We start from the raw sequence: 19,661 nt of genomic DNA, 5'->3' as shown, positions 1-19,661 counted from the left end.
AGAGCAGAAAGTAGTTACTAGGTAGATCTTGATTTCTTGAGCAGGTTGCATGTTTGTGTGTGTCTATACACACATATGAATATACACTATATATACATTTATATAGTTCATACTTGTAAATAGCAAACACATGTTTACAAATAGAAACAAATATAAAATACACAAGCAAATATCCAGAGTTATGATACATGGATTCTTGATGTGTCTTAAAAAAAACAAACAAACTGCTAATGCATAGAATGAGGAATATAATAAAAAGCAAAGTATAAACATGAAAAATAAAATTTTGACTTGGTACCTTACTGGAAGACTATCTGTTTTTAAGGTTTAAGATCATATCCACAGCTAAGTAATTTTTATGTAAATGCACACCAAGAATATATCTTAATAATGAATAGTTATAAATGTGCAAAAATGACATTATATACATTTTTTTCTAAATGGTACTAATAATGACATGTTTCAAGGAAAGTGGAAAATGTGAACTAGTAGCCAGAGATCACACTGGTGGAACTGAACATAGAATACTTTTCGTGCTCACTTAAAACATCTGTCTCTGACCAGGGTCCTAACAACCCTGTGGGATTAACATTCAGCAACCTGACAGAACTGACACAGTTGTTCTCGGCTCTACACCTTAACATATACTAGACTGAACATGCTTTACCACCAAAATAGGAGTACTATGGACATTTCCATGTTTCTAGCTTGCCTAAGGTGTTCATATGGTAGATTTCTTTTCCCGAAGGCTGTTTCAAGCCCAGCAGAGAAATGTTTAATATTAACTATATCCCTTCCCTGGACTTTTGCTACCCCACTTAGGACATATCTGATAAACTTTTTAGTCATAGAGAAATATTTGCTATTAAAGTATCTTGGTTAAGTTATAGATCAAAACTTGGCATCTTAGTAGGGTATACAATTCTACTTAGCCTTGTTATGAACTATGGCTTTGTTACTGATCAGAACTTTTGATGGTGGAATTAGCTATTATATAAGGATCACTTTCTATCTTCTTACTGATATCACTTTCTGGAGCGTTCAACATGAACTTTGATAATTTTGTACTACAAATATTCCTTTATACTTATCTGTAGCTGCTAGAGCAACATTCAGCATTTTCACAACTATGAGCACCTCTGGATTCCTTAGCAATACCAATATTCCAAGACAAGAGCCAGAAACCTCAATTCTGGCACTTGGTTGTTTATAGAAATGAAATTTTATTACAAGATAGCCATAAGCACTCACTTAATCAAACACATGCTTTTGTACTGCATGGCAGCTGAATAGTTCCAACAGGAGAGCATATGGTCTTTAGGGCCAAAATAGTTATCATATGGCGTCTTTATAGAAAGTCTGTACACCTGCTCTTGGGAGTTCTGTGCTTTTCTAGTGGAACATGCAATATAATTACATTAGAATCTCAACAACTGACTTTGAGCAGTGGTCTGACAAATGGTAAAATAAAGAAAACGTCTTTTATTTTTACACCATTAGCACAGGAGAAAGAGAAACACATACAAATACACCAATCCAATACTGTGTGATAAAGACCCAATAAGAAAATTATACTTAGATAACATAGGTATGTGCTAAACTCCTGAGTGTATGACATTCAGGGAATTTATAACATACAACTTACACTCCGACTTAGTCTCTAACTAGAGTAACTAAGAAAAGTATATTTAAAAGCTTTACTTGTAATAGCACCAAACTGGAAACAACCAATATCTTTCAACAGATACATCATTATTATACTGCGATAAATGAACAAAAGTCCTACTAAGTAATAAAAGGAATATACTACTGAGCTATACGACAATTTGTCATTATATATTATATTCAGTATAGATATGTTTCTTTGTCTGAGTATTGTTGCTCTGTAGAACTGCAGATGTAAAACCTGCCAAAATGGCAGGCTGATTCTACTAATTCTTTTTTTGTAAAATTCTCAGAGACAGAGACCAGATTAGTGGTTGCCAGGTGTTAGAACTACTGAGATGACCTAGTGATAGTTCTGTACCTCAACCACAAGATACACAAATCTGCACATATTTAAAAAAAAAATCCATTTATGTATATTTATGTCAATACCCTGGTTTGTATTGTTCTACAGTACCCGGGGAAACTGGGTTTATACATGGACCTCTCTACACTCCTTTTAGCACATTCCTGGGAATATAGAACTGCTTGAAAATAAAGTTAATAAAACACAACTGCACACACAAGGAAATTCAAGAAAGATAAAAATTAATCATAGCCGATTTTATTCAAATTGTCCAAAATTTATAGTAAACATGTCAATTGTTTCTAAAAATGTATGTCGCCCTTTATATATAATGGTTACAGTGTCTTTCCTTGATTCTTTTTTTTTCTTCTTCTTCTTTTCTTTATAATTCTTTAATAGAAGCCAGAATCTTGGGTTGCCCAGTTGGGAGCCTAAAATACATGCAGAGAGAAATCATCAAGATGAAATGAAATCTTGAAGTGCTAACAGAGAAGGAAGTGGTACAAACATCTTATCATTGGTATAGCTTTTGGACAGTGATAAAGCATAATAGTAATCAATCATCAACATGGGAACAATAATCAACAAATTTGCCAGGCGATGGTGGCGCATGCCTTTAATCCCAGCACTCGAGAGGCAGAGGCAGGTGGATCTCTGTGAGTTTGAGGCCAGCCTAGTCTCCAAAGTGAGTTCCAGGAAAGGCACAAAGCTACACAGAGAAACCCTGTCTCGAAAAACCAAAAAAAAAAAAAAAAAAAAAAAAAAAAGATCATGATGGGAGGACATACAGAGATGACCAGCCACACTAGTGGAAGCCCATGAACTATGGACAGGTGGCTGTGGAGCCCCCATGGGACTGGACTAGGCCCTCTGGATATGGAAGATGGTTGTTTGGCTCAAACTGTTTGGGGGGCACCCAGGCAGCGAGATCTGTCCCTGGTCTATGGGCAGGCTTCTGGAATCCGGTGCCTGTGGTATGACACCTTGCACAGCCTTGGTGCAGTGGGGAGGGGCCTGTACTTGCCTAGGCTCAGTGTACTGGGCTTTGCTGACTCCCCATGGGAGACCTTGATTTGGGGGATGTGGGGTGGCTTGGGAAAGAGGGCTGGGAGGTGGGAGGAGGGAGGGGGGGTCTGTGGATAGCATGTGAAGTGAGTAGAAAAATTTCTTGATAAAGAAAAATGAAAAAAAATAATAATCAACTTTTTTTCTGAATATATAGGAAAAAGCAAACAAGAACATACTTGTTCAGGCTCAGTTCCACTAGACTTGGTTGACAAATGCAATTGTAAATGCACTCTTACTTAACCTATTCCTCCAGTTTCAATGCAATGGAGTCCTTCAATACGCTGTTACTTAATAACACTTTCTTTCTACCCTTAGTTGTATGCACTCAATTTGCAGGGATTTACAGATGCTGTGGAATTTCGAAGCCTTAAGGCCACTCAACTTCATTGAACATCTAAAATGAGGGCTCTCTACTAAAAGGGAAAGGGGATATTTTTGGACAGTTAATTATGAGCATCAGATAAAAGATAAAATTAAAATTTATGTAAGATCAGCAAAGGAAGCAGTATTTTTTATAGAAGTATTTCTTCAGAGTTAGAAAGAGAACACACATTTCAAGCACATGTAAGTTATCATCTATCAGCATCAAAATGATGTGCTGAGAGCCCCGAGGTAGCAAATTAATTAAGTCACATAAGAGGAGTAAAAGAAAAAAAACCCAGTTATAATTAGGAACATAATTTTTATCTGTTTCTTTGACTAATGAGTTTAATACATCTAAGTCAAAATTTGTTTCAATTTAGTAATTTCTTGAACAAAATGTTCATAAGATTAAAAAGAACTATATATAAATTAGAGCCAACCAATACTGATATGTTCTCAAAGTTGATGTAATAGTTGTTACATTACTGCTAAATCCCAAAGAGAATGTAAAATGTTTGCTTCTTACCTCTGATCTACTGTTCTGATTAAGTTTCTTTTCGATATTCATGGCCAACATTTGGCTTCTAAAAGAAAGACTTTTAGTCTTTTCAATCACCTGCTGATAGGGTGAGACTGCATTGTTACCCATTACCACATGACCCTGAAATGAAACAGAAATTATTCTAGTAAAGTCAATGATTGAAGCGTCTCAGTAAATTGTGGACATCACGCAATGCCACATGCCTGCTGTACACCTATACACTGTACGGAGACGGGTATCATTCACCCAGCAAGAAAAACAGGAGGTACCGTCGCCTTCAAACAAATGTCACCCAACTATTTTTTGGTGGGGCATACAGTACCAAAAACGGGCTGACATAGAACAGGCAAGCACCCTGTCAGAGGTACAGCCCCCATCCTGGTTTTACTTCTCCATTTTGAGAAAGTATTTTGTTATTTTGCCCAGGATGGCCTTGAACTTGCAATCCTCCTACCTCAGAACCCAAAATAGGGGAGATTACAGGCCTGCATTACCAGGCTCAGCCTAACAAAGTTTCCTAGACAGGTGTTGTGCATGTCCATAATCCCAGCATAGGAGGCAATTGGCCAGCCTCATCTACATACAGTGAGTTCTGGGGCAGCCATAGCTTCACAGTGAGACCCTGCTTCAATTAAGGTTTACTGAATAAAATTTCTAATTAAAAATTCCCAGAGTTATAAAAAGTCAGCAGCTGTTTTACGGCATGTGCCGTATCTAACATAATACTCACTAGTTTAGAATCAATCTTGGCATCCAACCTTGCATTTCTAATCAAATTCACAATCCATCTTTCAGCTTCTTCTGGAGTCATATTCAGTTTATCTGCTAACATACTAATGAGAAAGGTAAAAGTTTAGTTTTTTTGTACAGTGTTTAACTTATACTTTGCATAAACTTCAGATTCTTTTGGATCCCATTCTCTTATATACATGATCCTAACTACATATACCATCCCTGTGTATAAGCCTGTTTTATATTGCCTTCATAACAGCAGCTGGACTATAAATATCCTTAACAAAATGTACCATATCCTCCATTTAGAAAACTTCTAGTTTTTTAGAACATAATGTTATACTTGCATGCCCCAAAGTAGCTATCAAAGGAAGAATTTTATAATATTGAATGATGAGATAAAATATACCTACTACAAAGAGCTAATGCTTAAAGCTCTTAAATGCTTAAACTCTGGGGGATTACTTGCAGTTATTCTGCATATAACCAACAACATATAACCAACAATTCTGCTAGTGAAGGGGACAGAGAGACAGATACAACTGCCACCAGTGAGATATGATAAAACACCTTTCACAACTGATCTTTTATTTTTTCAACTTATAGTCAGTTTGCAGAAGGCCTATGCTTGAGATAGGTAGAGACTAAAGTAAGCTCCAGCTACTTGTCTATCAGTCAGCTGACAAAAAGTACACAGGCATTTATGGTAACAGGAACATACATACTGTGCTTGCATTCATGAGCATGTGCACACTTCTTATTAACTGCCCTTTGTCTTCACCTGAAGCTATCATACTGCTCAGTCTTTAACAGAATCACTGATTTGCTTTAGAGAACTAGATGTTTTCAATCAGACTAGAAGGCAGCTATGTTCACCACTACACCACCAACGTACCACTCCCCAACAAAATTGGTTCTGGGAATATTACAGACAGAAATTCAGATCTAACAATATATTCATCTTTAAAAGTATTTAAGCCATTAGCAGCTGTACGCGCAATTATGTCAAGATAAGGCTTCCACCCAAATGTAATCAATTTAATTCATCTAAATACCTTTTCGGAAAGTATATGCTCTCTATCACACCCCTATTTAACATGTTTCAATACAAGAAATTTAACAAAATTTTGTTCAAAATGGAAAAATTAAGTTAGTTTATCAATAAAATAGTCTAAAACAAGATCGGAAAAGGGCCTTCCACATATTTGATAAGTGCTCTATACCTGAGCTATATTCCTAACCTGTTTTTTACTTTTTGAGCCTGGCCTGATTAAATTGCCAAAGCTGAGCTTGAGGTGGGTCTTCAGCTCAGCGAGGGCTTGAACTTGTAATCTTCCAGCCTTAGCTTCTTGATGCCTTGGGATTACAGGCCTATGCCAGAGACCCACCAGTTAAAAGGGATTGTTTTCAAAAAGGGGAAAATCCCAGCAACTTGTCTTTCCTGTGTCCCCACAGTTAACATCCCTTCTGTTTCCACTAGCATTTTCTGGAGAAATGTCAATTTCACCCCCTCTGTAATGAGTAAGTAAGTAAGTATCTGAAGCTGTTAAAGAGCAGATTTTAAAAACATACTATTTCACTCAGCATAACTGAGTCAATTTGTTTAAAACTGGATTGGCTGACAATCTTCTCTACAGCCTTCTACTTATTTATTTTTGGAAGCAGAATTTTGCTGTTAAGCTCTAGTTGATCTCAAACTTGCAGTAAGCCTCCTGCCTCTGCCCATCCCACCCAAGTGCTGAGATCAGAGGCATGTGTCAGCAGATGTGGCTATATTCTGCAGTTTAAAAGCAGAGAACCTGGTTTTCTGATGATAATTATGTTACTGGCATCATTAAAGATTTAAATCATAATACAAACTCTGTTTAGAAGCTATGAAGTAGAATTAAATAAAACAGCTTACAGCCAAGGCTACTGGACTCCTCTGTGTCATCTCTATCTAAATGGAAGTCCCTCAATTGCTTTGTTAATTATGGCTTCTCATTAAAAGTTCCTTATCTACTCTCACCATGGAAAGCACTATTCTCTAGCAGACATGCTACATGTTTTTCAGACACTCCCAACTCTACTTTAGGGCTCTGCACAGGCCATACCTCTATCCATCCCTTCCCTCACTTGAGTTATGTGTCTCTTATATGGTTCTCAAATAGGAAAATCTTCCAAAGAATACACAAATTTGTAAGATGCCTTGTTTACTATGCACCCAGAAAAGAGTGCCATGCAGCTCACAAAGGAGCCAACAATACCCAACTGTATGATTCCCAGTCTAGCCATAAATATGATTCAGGTTCCATTACTATTTTCTCGTTATTACCCAAATAATCTGTATCTTGAGCCCTTAAATCTATTTTACAGTTGTTTAGCCCTAAAGCCCAACAATCAGTTTATTTCCCAGCTCTTTTCAAATCTTAAAAAACAAAACAAAACAAAAAAAAACCTCTCAATACAAAAAGCATAAACATTCAAATTTAATTACCAAGTCATGGCTTCCTCCAATTTAGCTACAATCTAAGTTTTCAGCTTCCCATTATTCTCCCTCATGAACACCATATGCTAATGAGCAAATCAACTCTCTTCCTTCTCTATCACCCATTCAATGAAATATGAACTGGCTTTGATGCTTGTGACAATGATCAACTCTGAGTATTTAAAGACGAGGAGTTAGGGAGTAACTAATTACCTAATCCCTAAATAGATCACTACAATAATAACAACAAAAGTCCAAACCTAGAAGATCTATGAGACAAAGATCACACAGGATTTACCAATGCTAAACCAATTCTAGCCTGAAGAGTTGACCTAAGGAAATATCTGATTTAGATTTTAGAAGAGAACTACACTCTACACAGTAACTCTTAACTAGAATCAATACCCCTTTTCTTTAAATTCACATTCTAACATGGCTGCAGTGACTTGGCACCACGCCTAGCAGAGCTGTTTAAATACTGCAGGCTGAGCTATAATCCCACTGTAGGGCAGCTATGTGATTCACTGACCCCACTGTGTTTCTTGATCCTTTACTTACTAAATTCTAAGAGCATTAGTACATTATTTTGATGGCACCTCGGGTTATCTAAGCTACCAATCACTTCAAGAACAAATTAAAGAATGTAAAACTGAGCTGGCAAAATGGATCAGTATGGAAAGGAAGAAAAACCTGATTCAGTAAGCTGCCCTTTGACCTGGTGTCTTCTCCCCCCACCTCTATTTCATGCAAAATACTAAAGATTAAAAAAAAAAGTACTGCTTAATCAAAGCTTGAAAGATAAAGACAGCTTAGATAACCCTACAAGATGCTCTAAAATGAATCAAAGTGTAAAATTGCTGAGAAAAACAAAATCCAAGTTGGTCCCGATCTAAACAGAAACCAATTCTGGATGCAGGCAATACTAAAAATCTTAACTGTGTCTAGAAGCATTTCAAAGTAGATCTAAATATTTTCTCTAAAAATTGCCACATACATCTTTATGTTGACTAGTTTGCCAGTTCTATAGATACAAAAACATAACAGACTCCTGAACACCAAGCAAAAACAAACATCCATCCTCAGTCCAGTTGCTTTAATTTAGTTTGTTCATTCTTCTAGCACAAACTAGATACTTCTCTGTTTCTGTGAAGTAATCACTACGAGGGGGCCCACTTACAAGCATTACATATTTATCTTCATCTAGGGACTTACTGGGTTTTTACTGATTCCATATTGATTATCTATCAAGTCGTCAATAATGGGTCTTGAGGATGTCTCTTTCTCTCCTCTGAACCCCATCAGTGGTCATTTTGCCCATCTTAGCACAAATTTGGAGTCCAGCATTTCACATGCGATATTAATAACTATTTCATACAATTTGTTTTTCCACGTTTTAGTTGACAAGTTCGTTTTATTTCAAATATTGTTGATTAAAGGGTTAAGATATGGGAACCTCTAGTTTGGTTTTCACTGAAGACTGCAACCAATACATCCAAAGAAAAGACTTGTATATCTGTAAGAGTATGCTGTGACAAGTAACTAAAGAAATCTGCTAAGAAACTACAGTGAACTATGAGAGTGGGAGGACAGATAGCCCAGAAACATTAAATGCTGAATGTAAAGCTAACACTGAAATGAGAAAATGGCCTCTGAAACTACTACCTGGTAACAACTATTTCTCTCTACTATCCATGTGATTTTAAATATAAATTCTTATGTGGTAATATGAAGGAAAGGTTAAGATCTAATTTTACTTAATAAATGAAGTAGACTGATTTCACAATGTTAAAATACAAGAAAGTAATAGCTGAAAATACCCAAAGTAATCCCCTAAGGAAATCATATTAGTGTATGATCCAACGTTTTATTGTATGTTTTCAAAATATTACTTCCATTCTTTGTTTTTATCTCTTGTTGAAAACTAGTCCAAGAACTATTTCGTAATAGCTTTTAAATTTCAGACACAAATATCTAATAAACTAGTAAGCTATACTAAATTAAACTCCACCATACTGTCTTTCCTGACGGATGTTGCATAATTTGTTATACAGATTTGTAACATCCTACAAATCTACAGGAATATATATACATACAATCTTAATATGCATTTATAAAGATATGACTTTCATACGGCCTTAGATACATTTAATCAAGAAGTATATTAATAATGTTTTGAATCACAAGTATAAAGTTATTCAATAAACAATGAACCGTATAAAGCTATTGTATTCCAAAACTGCAATATGTCCTTTGGAAGGCAAGAGGCCAGAGACACATACTTTCTCCCACCCACAAGAGAGAAAACATACACAAATTAGAGGCAGAAACAGGCCAGCATGAACCAGAGAATGAGATACCGTGGCATGATAAGCATTCAGTAGAAAGTCTAGTTTCGGGCACAAAGAGTTTAGGACTGACTGAAACTTCCACCTGAATTACTTCTATAGACTTTTCAATGTTGTTTTTCAAATACCTACAGTGGTAGTTTAAATGAGAATGACTCTACAGGCTCACATACTTCAATGTTTGGTTCCTATTCCTTAGACTCTAGCAAAGATTAGGTAGGAAGTGTGGCCTTGTAGGAGAAGGTGTGTCACTAGGCGTGGGCTTTGATGTTTCAAAAGCACCACCCCAGGCCCAGTCTAGTCCTCTCTGCCTCATGCCTGTAGATAAGATGGAAGTTATCAGCTACTACTCAAGCATTATGCCTGCCTGCTTGTCGGCATACTCCTGAACATGATGGTCATATGCTCACCCTCTGAAACTGTATGTAAGCAAGCCTCCAATTAAATGCTTTCTTTTATAAATTGTTTTGGTCATGATGTTTCTGCACACCTATTAAAATCTTTAATTTTGAACTTATTTGCTCAAAGCTTGTTCGTCAGTGTCTAGCTAACACTCGCAATGCTTCCTTCTTTGAAAAGATACATGCTTAGTTAGGTTTTGACTCAGAAGGTTAGTTATGCTTTGATTCAGAAGATTTGGATGAATCTAGAAAAAGCAATTCAATTTAAGTTGCTATATAACTTCTTGAGATGACTTCAGTATGTAGCAGGGTTTAAAAACATCTAGATCAGAGAACAATTGCTTTTCTCCCTGTGTATTGTTTAAAGACAAAGGTTAGTTCTGTTGATCATTTTCATGGATTGTCATTGTGGAGTCTGAATTGAGCGATCCACTGCATTTGTAAAATCCTAATTTAAATACTTTATATTACTTTCAGCTGCTGTTATTCTAATCTAGTAAAACAGCTTTAAAAACACGAAAAAGGTTACTAAATTCAATATACTAAAGATAGTGTGATACTGATCTACCACTTACTCTAAAAAGAGATGTAATTTACATGGATAAAAAACTAAGTGATGTGATGTGATTCTTAAGTTCCGGATATGATTTGAGATAACCAACCCTCAAGGTATAGCATAGCAGCCCTGATATACAGCACAACTGCGTGTGTCAAACAAAACCAGGAATTTTGTGATAAAGAATTAAAAGCTGTCATGGATTTCATGTTCACTCTTCAGCTCAACTGGTATTCTAAACAATCAATTAATTTATATAAAGTTTATTTCTTAAAATATGAACTGTTCACAACAAAACAATTAACAGTGAGGAACAGTACAATATAGGCTTACCAGCATAAGCTTGGTAATCCAGGATGACCTGGACAGCAGCTGGATCACACCAAACCTTAAGGTTTCCAGCTAAATACAAGGAGTGCACAGAGCCAGTATTTCTTGAAGTCTTAGAGTTCCAAAGAAATGTCAGGATAAACGTATGCTACAGCAGCATGGAAAAATCCTGATTTACTATACCTGCATGCACCCACAGCTATACATACAAGTAAGACTGCATGTGACAGCAGGCCAAATTGCTCCAGCCCAGGTTTTAGAACGTAAAATGTATGTCATGTTTCCAGTGCCCCAGGCTAGCCAATGAAGATATATAAAACACTTCCTCCACCACCACAGAAAGTTCTGTTTTTCTACCCTCGTTCTACTGAAAAGACTTAAAGTAAGTTGTTCTACAGCTGTGCAGGATTGGATTAGTAGATTTTTCTGAGTTCTTGCACCTCAAAACTTACAATATTTGAAACCATTTACAACCATACTAACCTGAATATGCCTGATCTCATCTACTGTTTTGAAGAAAAATAATCCACATCTACATATTCCTTAAATTAATCTTCTAAGGCAGGCAAAAAGAAAAAAAGTAAAACAATCTCAAGTAAATACAATATGAGGACTAGAAGACCCTAGCTAGGGCTTTGGAACACCTCTAGAAATTTAGTTTAAGATGCTTTAGAGATAGTCTAGCAGAAAAGAAAAGAGATCCAAGAAAAAGTAAAATGTCCATAAGGTAAATGGGAAAACTTTGGGTACAGGTCAGTAATCAGGGCCTTGCCTAACTAACAATTACAAGGTCCTGGTTGGATCCTGGCAGTACAAAAAAGCAAGCCAAGCAACCAACACAGACAAAACCATAAACATTAAGAGATAGTCCTAGTCTACTACTGTCACCAGGCTACACATGTTACCAGAGTATAAATACTTAGTCTATTCTACTGACAAACACAGTCAACTCAATTTTAAGAAACAAAATAATAAACCCAAATGCCAACTTATAAATGTAAAGAGCTAGAATTATCACAAATGTCTTATCCATGGTATCTCAGAAGCAAAATGTAAAGAAGCCTTAAGCTATAAAATGTTCAGAATACATTGATTCACTTAATAAAGATTTGTACAAAATTTGCTATAAAACACAGGAGCAGTTCAAGAAGTTCTGGCTAAACACTCATGCAAACAAAACAAATCAATCCAAAGACAAGAGAACACAGCCTACGAGGGAATAGAGAAAATTACAAAAGGAAACCAAAATACTAAGCATTCCTCTCTCACTGAGAAGCCCCAATTACAAATCTCAAAACAAAGAACAATCTAGTCCAGGTATCTCCTGTCCATCAGTCCATATGTGATGTGCCTGCCTTTGAAATCACACATCAATTGTCCATTAAGACTAGGAAGAAAATCCATTTTAAAAAGCAAGCCTGCAAACTACATCAAAGTCCTAGTCCCCGAAAGGAAGGCCCAGTGTTCACACTACACTTCTAACTCTGGACAACCCACTAAAATTAGGCAAGTATGGATAGCTCTCCTACCAAAAACAAATGGCATTAAGAAACAGAATTTGGTTTACACAAAATTCCTCAGAGGCAAACATTAAAGTACTAAGTTTTTATGTTTTATATTTGACTTCATTTGTGGCCAAAGGGCACTAATAATTTCTGAAAGCCTAATACATGAAATTAGTTTCTAATAGGTCATGTACATTTCACAATTTTCCCAATTATTTTCTCACACAACAGAGAAACTTTCAACTTAAATTCACCACAAGCTTTCCATGTTTCAACATTTTAGGATGTCATAGGAACTTACTATACAAGAATTCAAATATGTAATTAAATAAACAAACTTAACAGAAATTATTACCAAATGTAGTGGTCTTACAACAAAATTTCTCATTTGCTAAGGGCTAACTCATCTGACCTACGCTGAAAACCATCCTGAATATCCCTTCATAACAGCACAACACCGTTTACTCTCTAAGAAGGTAACTACAAGAGAGTTTCAGTTTTCAACTTGTCACTTACAGAAATTATATTCTACCACACAAAGCCTAAAGATTTCTCAGATTCAAACAGATTAAAATTTTCACAAATTACTAGCAAATTAGTTTCTTTTTCTTCTAAAAGCAAAGAGAAACAAAAATGGAATTAAATGAATGAAATCTCATTACATGTAACATTATAATAAATGTCAATTTCCAGAGACTAAAGTAGAAAATATCTATTCAATCTGAGTGTTCTTACTTAATGCTGATACACTGGTGGATACGACAGAAAGTTTCAAATATGAAGAGACGGGCATTTTCAATGAAGTCCTCAAGACAAGCCACCAAGAAGAAGTCATTCACAAGCACCTATATGTATAAAATATATTTAAAAATTAATGATGTTGACAACTGTTTTTAAAAGCTTGATTCACTTTGTCTACTTTATTGCTCTATTCACTATAATCTATCTGAAAAAAAAAAAACCCTAGAGCATAGCACTTTCTAGAATATTGCTCATGTTCAAATCCTTAATAATTTAAGTAGTTAAAGGATGGAAGAAAACCTCCAAAAAGCCTCAGTGGCTCCTTGTTTCATTGATGACTAAAATAACAGAGCAACTTCCTGAGATGCTTTGTTTTGTCCATCATGCTCTAGCTACTAAAAAGAAGGAATGGACTAAGGATATGAACTTTCTGCAACCCAAGACAGACAGACTTAGAAAACAGTGCAAGGAATGGCTCAAAGACAGAAAGAAGTAAAAGAGATTATTTCTACAGCAGTGTGTAATGTTCACATGGCTATAAGGACACAAACTGTCAATCTAGACTTTAGTTTTTTTTCTATGTTGACTAATATAAACTATCACAATGTATTTTTTTTTTCTTAGAAAAACAAGATCCTAGTTAAACACTTTTCCCCAAAATCTGATTTTATTGGATGAAACTAGGTGAGCATGGTGCTGCACACCTACAATTTCAACACTCAAGGAACTAAGGTACAAAGATCACAGACTCAAGGTCAGCTTAAGATAGATAGCAAACTGTGCACTCTCAAGCCTCACCAAACCCCAAAATATGGTGCGAATATGAGCTAGTTAATTAATTAATTAGATGTGGCAAAGCCCTGGAGATGTCTCAGTTGGTAGAGCACAGCATGCAAGCCTAACGGCCAAGTCAGAACCCTGGAAGCCATGCAACAGTGAACCAACAAACAGAATCCACCAAGTTCTCCTCTGGCTTCCACATGTGTGCCCAACACTAAAAAAGGGCAGTTCTTTAGAAATCAAACAAAAAACAAACACAAGAAAAGCAGCAGCAGAGCGTGATGGTGCAGGCCTTTAATACCTGCACTTGAGAGGCAGAGGCAGATGGATGGATTTCTGTCACTCCATTGACAGTTTGGTCTATATATCAAGTTCCAGATTTTCTCTCAAAGAATTTTATTGTCAAATGAACAACAGGAAAGATTAGGTATAAAACTCATAACTATAATAATTGCCTAGTTTATAGGAAATGTTAAATATGATCATTTGAAAAATTCTAAAAGTAGCTCCAAATATAAGAGTCAAAGTTGTGATATGCATGTACATATGAACCAGATCAGAAAAACACAGAATTAAGGAGACCCAGATGCATTCAAAAACAATTGATGCTTTAACTTCTGTAACCAAAGGGGACAAGTGCTAATTAAATGACTTCATTCTACCAATAACCTGCCATTTAAGCTTCTTTCTTACTTCATTTCCTTCAATACCACATCTAGAAATTTAAGAATGTAAGCTGCGTAGTAAAAATTCATACTTACTGATTCACATTCCCTCAGCTTTTTCTGAGCCCCATCAAAATCAAAGTTAACATATAAGCATTCAACAAATTCTGTAATTGGGTCTTTGTATGTGTAAGACTCCTGTAAAATCAAGTCAAATATTCAGTTAGATCTTGCTGAGCACTGTTTAGCACACTGTCTACAAAATATCTCCATTTTCTAGTTTTCTTATCATTAATTCACAGCAAATAATCCAATGTCATCTTCTCAGTGCACCTATTCTAACCCTTATCCCAGGTAACATGGTAAACTTGTAATAATGTCCAAATCAAAGTCTCTGGCACTCATCTTAGAATTATTCAGAAATCACAAATTTTCAATTCTAATACCTAGCCTCCTCTAGTCAATGAACAATGAAGAACTTTTCCAGCTATGAAGATATAACCCTGTTGTAACAATCACTTCTTAGTATTAATGCAGTCTTAGGTTAAATAAAGATTTCTTGGGCTGGTTTTTGTTTTTCTGGGAAGCTCAATATAAATCAAGCAGCAATGGCTTCTGTTCGCCTTAAGGACTGTTACTATATAGTCTATTTAGAAGGTCACCATCTAGTTGTGCAGGTAACTACTCCCGCAAACCCCACCAAGCTGCTCCAGCAAGTTGGAGTCTTGAGAAGACAGCACCAATCACTTATGCCGGATCTGTTGTAAAGATACTGGGAATCTACAAAAGTAAACGCTCAGGGCTTGTCTCTCTTCTAACTTCACGTACACTTCCCTTCCACTTTTCATATTTTCACCGAATACCCCAGAATCTTACTTCAGAAGAGCTTACACTTAAGGCTGCAGGAATACTTTAAGGTGTTTACTTTTACCTGTTGAATAACTTTCACTAGATCTTTCAGCACCTGCCGGCGTTTCCGCACATCTTTGTTTGTTATGACGGCAGTGGTCAAATAGCGGAGAATATGTGGACACATTGTCTGGATGGCATTAAGGTACCTAAGGCAAAATACAACAATTACTTAATAGTCACTAAATTCCCACAATTTTCAGTGTATATAATTCAGTGTGAAAGACAGGAAATATCTGACTACATTGTTTAGCCTAAGACTGCAAACATTTACCAATAACTACTGCAATGGAATAATCACCTATAAAATCAGCAGATTCCAATAACAGGAGGGCAATCTCACTACTATTGTCAATTAAGAGTAAGTTGGAAGACTCATTCAAGAATGTAGTAAGTCCTTACTACTGCAAAATAATGGTGGAAGGTCTTTGGATGTACTATTAGTTTATTGCAAAAACTTGGAATCAGCTGTGACTGTCACGCTCTCATTAGAACAAAGGAGTGAAACTTTGTGCAAGTAATTTCATAGTTAGAAACCTGGATACTTATACAAATTAAATAATTCTGCTGATATAAAAGTAGAAACAATGAGGGCATTATTACAGTATTACATGGCCTGGATTAATCTGTAGCAGTGGCAATCATGAAAACCAGGAATAAATGTGAGATGTCAATGGGCTCTTAGGTGTTATTTGCCAAATAATGCTGCTATTCACAGTGGATAACCTAACTCACTGCACTTCTGAACAATTTCCTTATATAGAACCAATATATACTAGCTGAGTGCCTTCCCCCGGTATGATACTGAGTTCAGAATTATCTGTCTGTGAAGATCATTTCTCAAAGGTATATATATATATATATATATATATATATATATATATATATATATTCAAGTTCTAAAGTATCAATCTGGCTCCCACCAATAAAGCTGATGCCATAGAAATTGTTCTTCCAAATATATACTTCTCACAAGATGAAATCCCAGCCAGCTTTTAAGATTTTAACTTCCATGCTCTCCTAGACTATAGCACGTGTATATGTATCCACACAAACAAGAACACACACATCCCTGTATTACAAATTCCTACTGAATTCTTAAGATGCCTTTAGAATTTAATACCTTATACTACCGAGGATCGCCTGTCCTCTCTCAAATGTTCCTAAGATAAGGTATAGGAACCAATATCCTCAAGAACAAAACTTCTAGGTAGAGAACTAACATGGACCAGCTAACAACTGTATCTGCTCACAAATTGAGCCTTGATTCAAGAAGCAAATTGTAATACTCATGTGAAAGAAGTTTACTTGATACTCTGTTTTCTTAACAGTTTTGAAGTGGACCATTTTAGTAAACATTTGGGGAACTTGTCAAAAATCTACCTAAAATCTACAAATTTATCACATGGTGCTAAACTTGTATTCCTTTTACTTATTCTAAAATTTGTATCACTGTACAATGTTTTCATATTCCTAGTGAGCCACATCCTTGGATAACGTTTCAGTGAATACATGCCAGAAGCTGACAAACATTTTGTGAAGAACTAGGATTATAGAGGTACTTACAGAAAGAGAAGTCAAATTTCTAAAATATTTTACTGACAAAATTCAAAATATAGTATTTGAATTTATGTTTTAAAAATACAAGCTAAGTAATAAGACAAATGGAATTCCTTCACTGGGGATAACTTAATGGGTTCAAATTTAGAAGTGCTTATAAAGTGACTGCAAATGAGCTGGACATGACAGTGCACACCTGTAATGTCCACACTTGGGAGTGGGATGCAGAAAATCAGTTGCTCAAGTTACCCTTAGACACTAAACAAGTTCAAGGACAGGGTAGGCTCAATGAGACCATCTTGAGAAATAAAAAGTAATAAAAATTTTAAAAATTTATCACACATTTTACAGTGTTTATTGGTTAATGCTGACCTATAATAAGATTTTCAAATATTTAATATTTAGTCATTTTGGGGGGCCTGCAATGTAAGGGCTCAAACCCATGGCCTCATAAAAGCTATGCAAAGATACTTGAACTACTGTTATCAATTGACAAGCATATGGGAGTACTTTATTGCTTACATAATTTAATTAAATTGTGTTGATACTGCTTCTTTGCATGTGACTACATTACAGATTCATCACTTCCAATTCAATCTAGTTGAATGAATTTAGAAATACGGGACTTTCCTTTGTGCTTGCAATGAGGTCTATGACATTCTAGACCTGCAAAGTGAGTTTGAAAGGATCTGTCACCAATCTGCAGCAAGGAAGGTCTGCTTCTGGTTTTAGCTTTGGACAGAATGGGAAACGCACAAGGCTGCAAGGCGGAACTTGTGATTCATCCCATGCTGTCACTTAAATGACTGTACTGAAGCATAAATTTTACATGAAAGCACTGTTTTACTTTGAAATTTCAGACTGAATGTTAGACTGCATAAGTGAATTTCCACGTCATGCGGTACGTGACAACAGGAGCCCAGGGGCAGCTCTAACTCAGAAAACGTCTCCCATGCCCAGAGCAAGTCCCCGGGGGCCCTCCCCTCAGCAACCATTCTAGTTTCAAGTAAGTTAATTTGTTCTGGTTGTGTGTCTTTGGCTGCTGAAATGAAAAACAACTGAATCCCTGCTGGTAAATGACTGTTCTTACTTGGCTAACAAAACAACTAACCAATCAGAAACTTTATACATATACTTATATTCATATACACATCCTTATATCTGGAAGAGTCAAGTTTGTGGGATATACCTGTGAGTCGAAGAAGGATGATCAAGTTTTAGGCAAGACTGAGGTATATAAAGAACCGTCAGTAACATAGTGAGAACTTTAAAAAGGTAAATAAAAAAAAAATAAAACAAAACTTCTGGCCAACAACAGAATGGTGTAGTTCACAAATTCACAAAACAATGTGTGTATTTCTTATTGACTCAAGATAAGCCAAAAGCTGGACAGGCCAAGTTGATACAAAAAGGACTCTTCCATGAGAGAACCTCCACCCCCCTTCTTCCCCTTCAATAATTTAGCATAAGCTCCCCGCCCCCGCTTTTTTGGTTTTTCGAGAAAGGGTTTCTCTATGTAGCCTTTGGAGCCTATTCTGGAACTCTCTTGGTAGACCAGGCTGTCCTCGAACAGAGATCCACCTGCCTCTCTCTGCCTTGGAAGTGCTAGGATTAAAGGCGTGCGCCACCATCACCAGGCTTAGCAATAAATCTTTATTGCTAACACTTGAATGTACAGTCACTCAATAAGGGATTGGTTCCAAAATGTCATTATGTGTCAAAATCTATGGATGCCAAAGTCCCTTTATAATATTATGGAGTACAGTTTGCACATATTCCTATATAATTCAAATAATCTCTAATTACCTATAATACCTAATAATATATAAAATTTGTTTGTAGTGACTGCTATATTATTTATGAAATAATTGCAAGAACAAAGCATCTGTATATATTCAGTAAAGATGGAATTTTTCTCTCAGTTGGTTACAGATATGTCATCCACAAAAACAGGATCAGCTGTCTGCAACATAACAGAGGCCCCTGTGAAAATGCAAATTCTGATTTAATCTTTTGGATGAGCCCTGAGTCTACATGATTATTGGTTCAGAGATCATACTTTAAGAAGAATTCTGAAGGAAGGGTCTAGAGTACATGTTATCAAATTACTTAACTAACAGTTACATGTGAGGTTTTCAATTATCAAGCAAGCATACACACACACACACACACACACACACACACCCCTCATAATCAAACAGAAAGATTGGCAGGTGACAAATTTAAATATTAGAGGAGGACATTTCAGATAATCAAAAACTAAAATTAAACAGTGATGTAACTTACTGTGGTTGGTAAAGGAAGAGATCAATAATATTATCACGGCCTTTTGGATGGTTGAAAAAAACAAACAGAGACCAATGAATGAGCCATGTCCGCTGCTGAAGAGACTGGAGTGGAGAACTCACAGACTGAAGGATTAAAAAATGTATACACAGGAAGCATTAGTATGTGAAAAACAGACATGCAAATAAACATGACCAATCTCAAAAGTGTAACTAGAACTAGACCAGACTGTATTCTACGGCATATACTAATCAGGCATTATGATCAAGGTTTGACCCCAAGTCCTTTCTCATCATCTTTGACATTTCAAATGATTTTAAGTTATAAACACTTCAGAATACATTGTAAAAACAAGGACAGAAGTAAACAGTCCTTATTTAGTAGGTAGGATGACATTAATT

At 36.0% G+C, this 19,661-nt stretch overlaps 1 protein-coding gene across 1 annotated transcript in view; it reads right to left on the bottom strand.

Annotated features, from left to right (window-relative positions):
• Positions 1–2,247: 2,247 nt before the first annotated feature.
• The window catches only part of Eif3e (eukaryotic translation initiation factor 3 subunit E), a 34,149-nt gene continuing 16,735 nt past the window's right edge, over positions 2,248–19,661 (bottom strand). The window contains exons 7-13 of the mRNA XM_006978711.4: positions 19,261–19,385; positions 15,437–15,563; positions 14,602–14,703; positions 13,055–13,164; positions 4,714–4,816; positions 3,969–4,103; positions 2,248–2,442 (exon numbers count right to left, since the gene is read on the bottom strand). Of these exons, the coding sequence (XP_006978773.1) occupies positions 2,404–2,442; positions 3,969–4,103; positions 4,714–4,816; positions 13,055–13,164; positions 14,602–14,703; positions 15,437–15,563; positions 19,261–19,385 (741 nt within the window). The 3' untranslated portion in view covers positions 2,248–2,403. The remainder of the gene's footprint in view (positions 2,443–3,968; positions 4,104–4,713; positions 4,817–13,054; positions 13,165–14,601; positions 14,704–15,436; positions 15,564–19,260; positions 19,386–19,661) is intronic.

This window comes from Peromyscus maniculatus, chromosome 20, assembly GCF_049852395.1.
Source record: "Peromyscus maniculatus bairdii isolate BWxNUB_F1_BW_parent chromosome 20, HU_Pman_BW_mat_3.1, whole genome shotgun sequence".
Lineage (NCBI taxonomy): Eukaryota > Metazoa > Chordata > Mammalia > Rodentia > Cricetidae > Peromyscus > Peromyscus maniculatus.
Note: the sequence above shows the minus strand (reverse complement) of the source record. Positions and strands in the feature narration are given on the sequence as shown.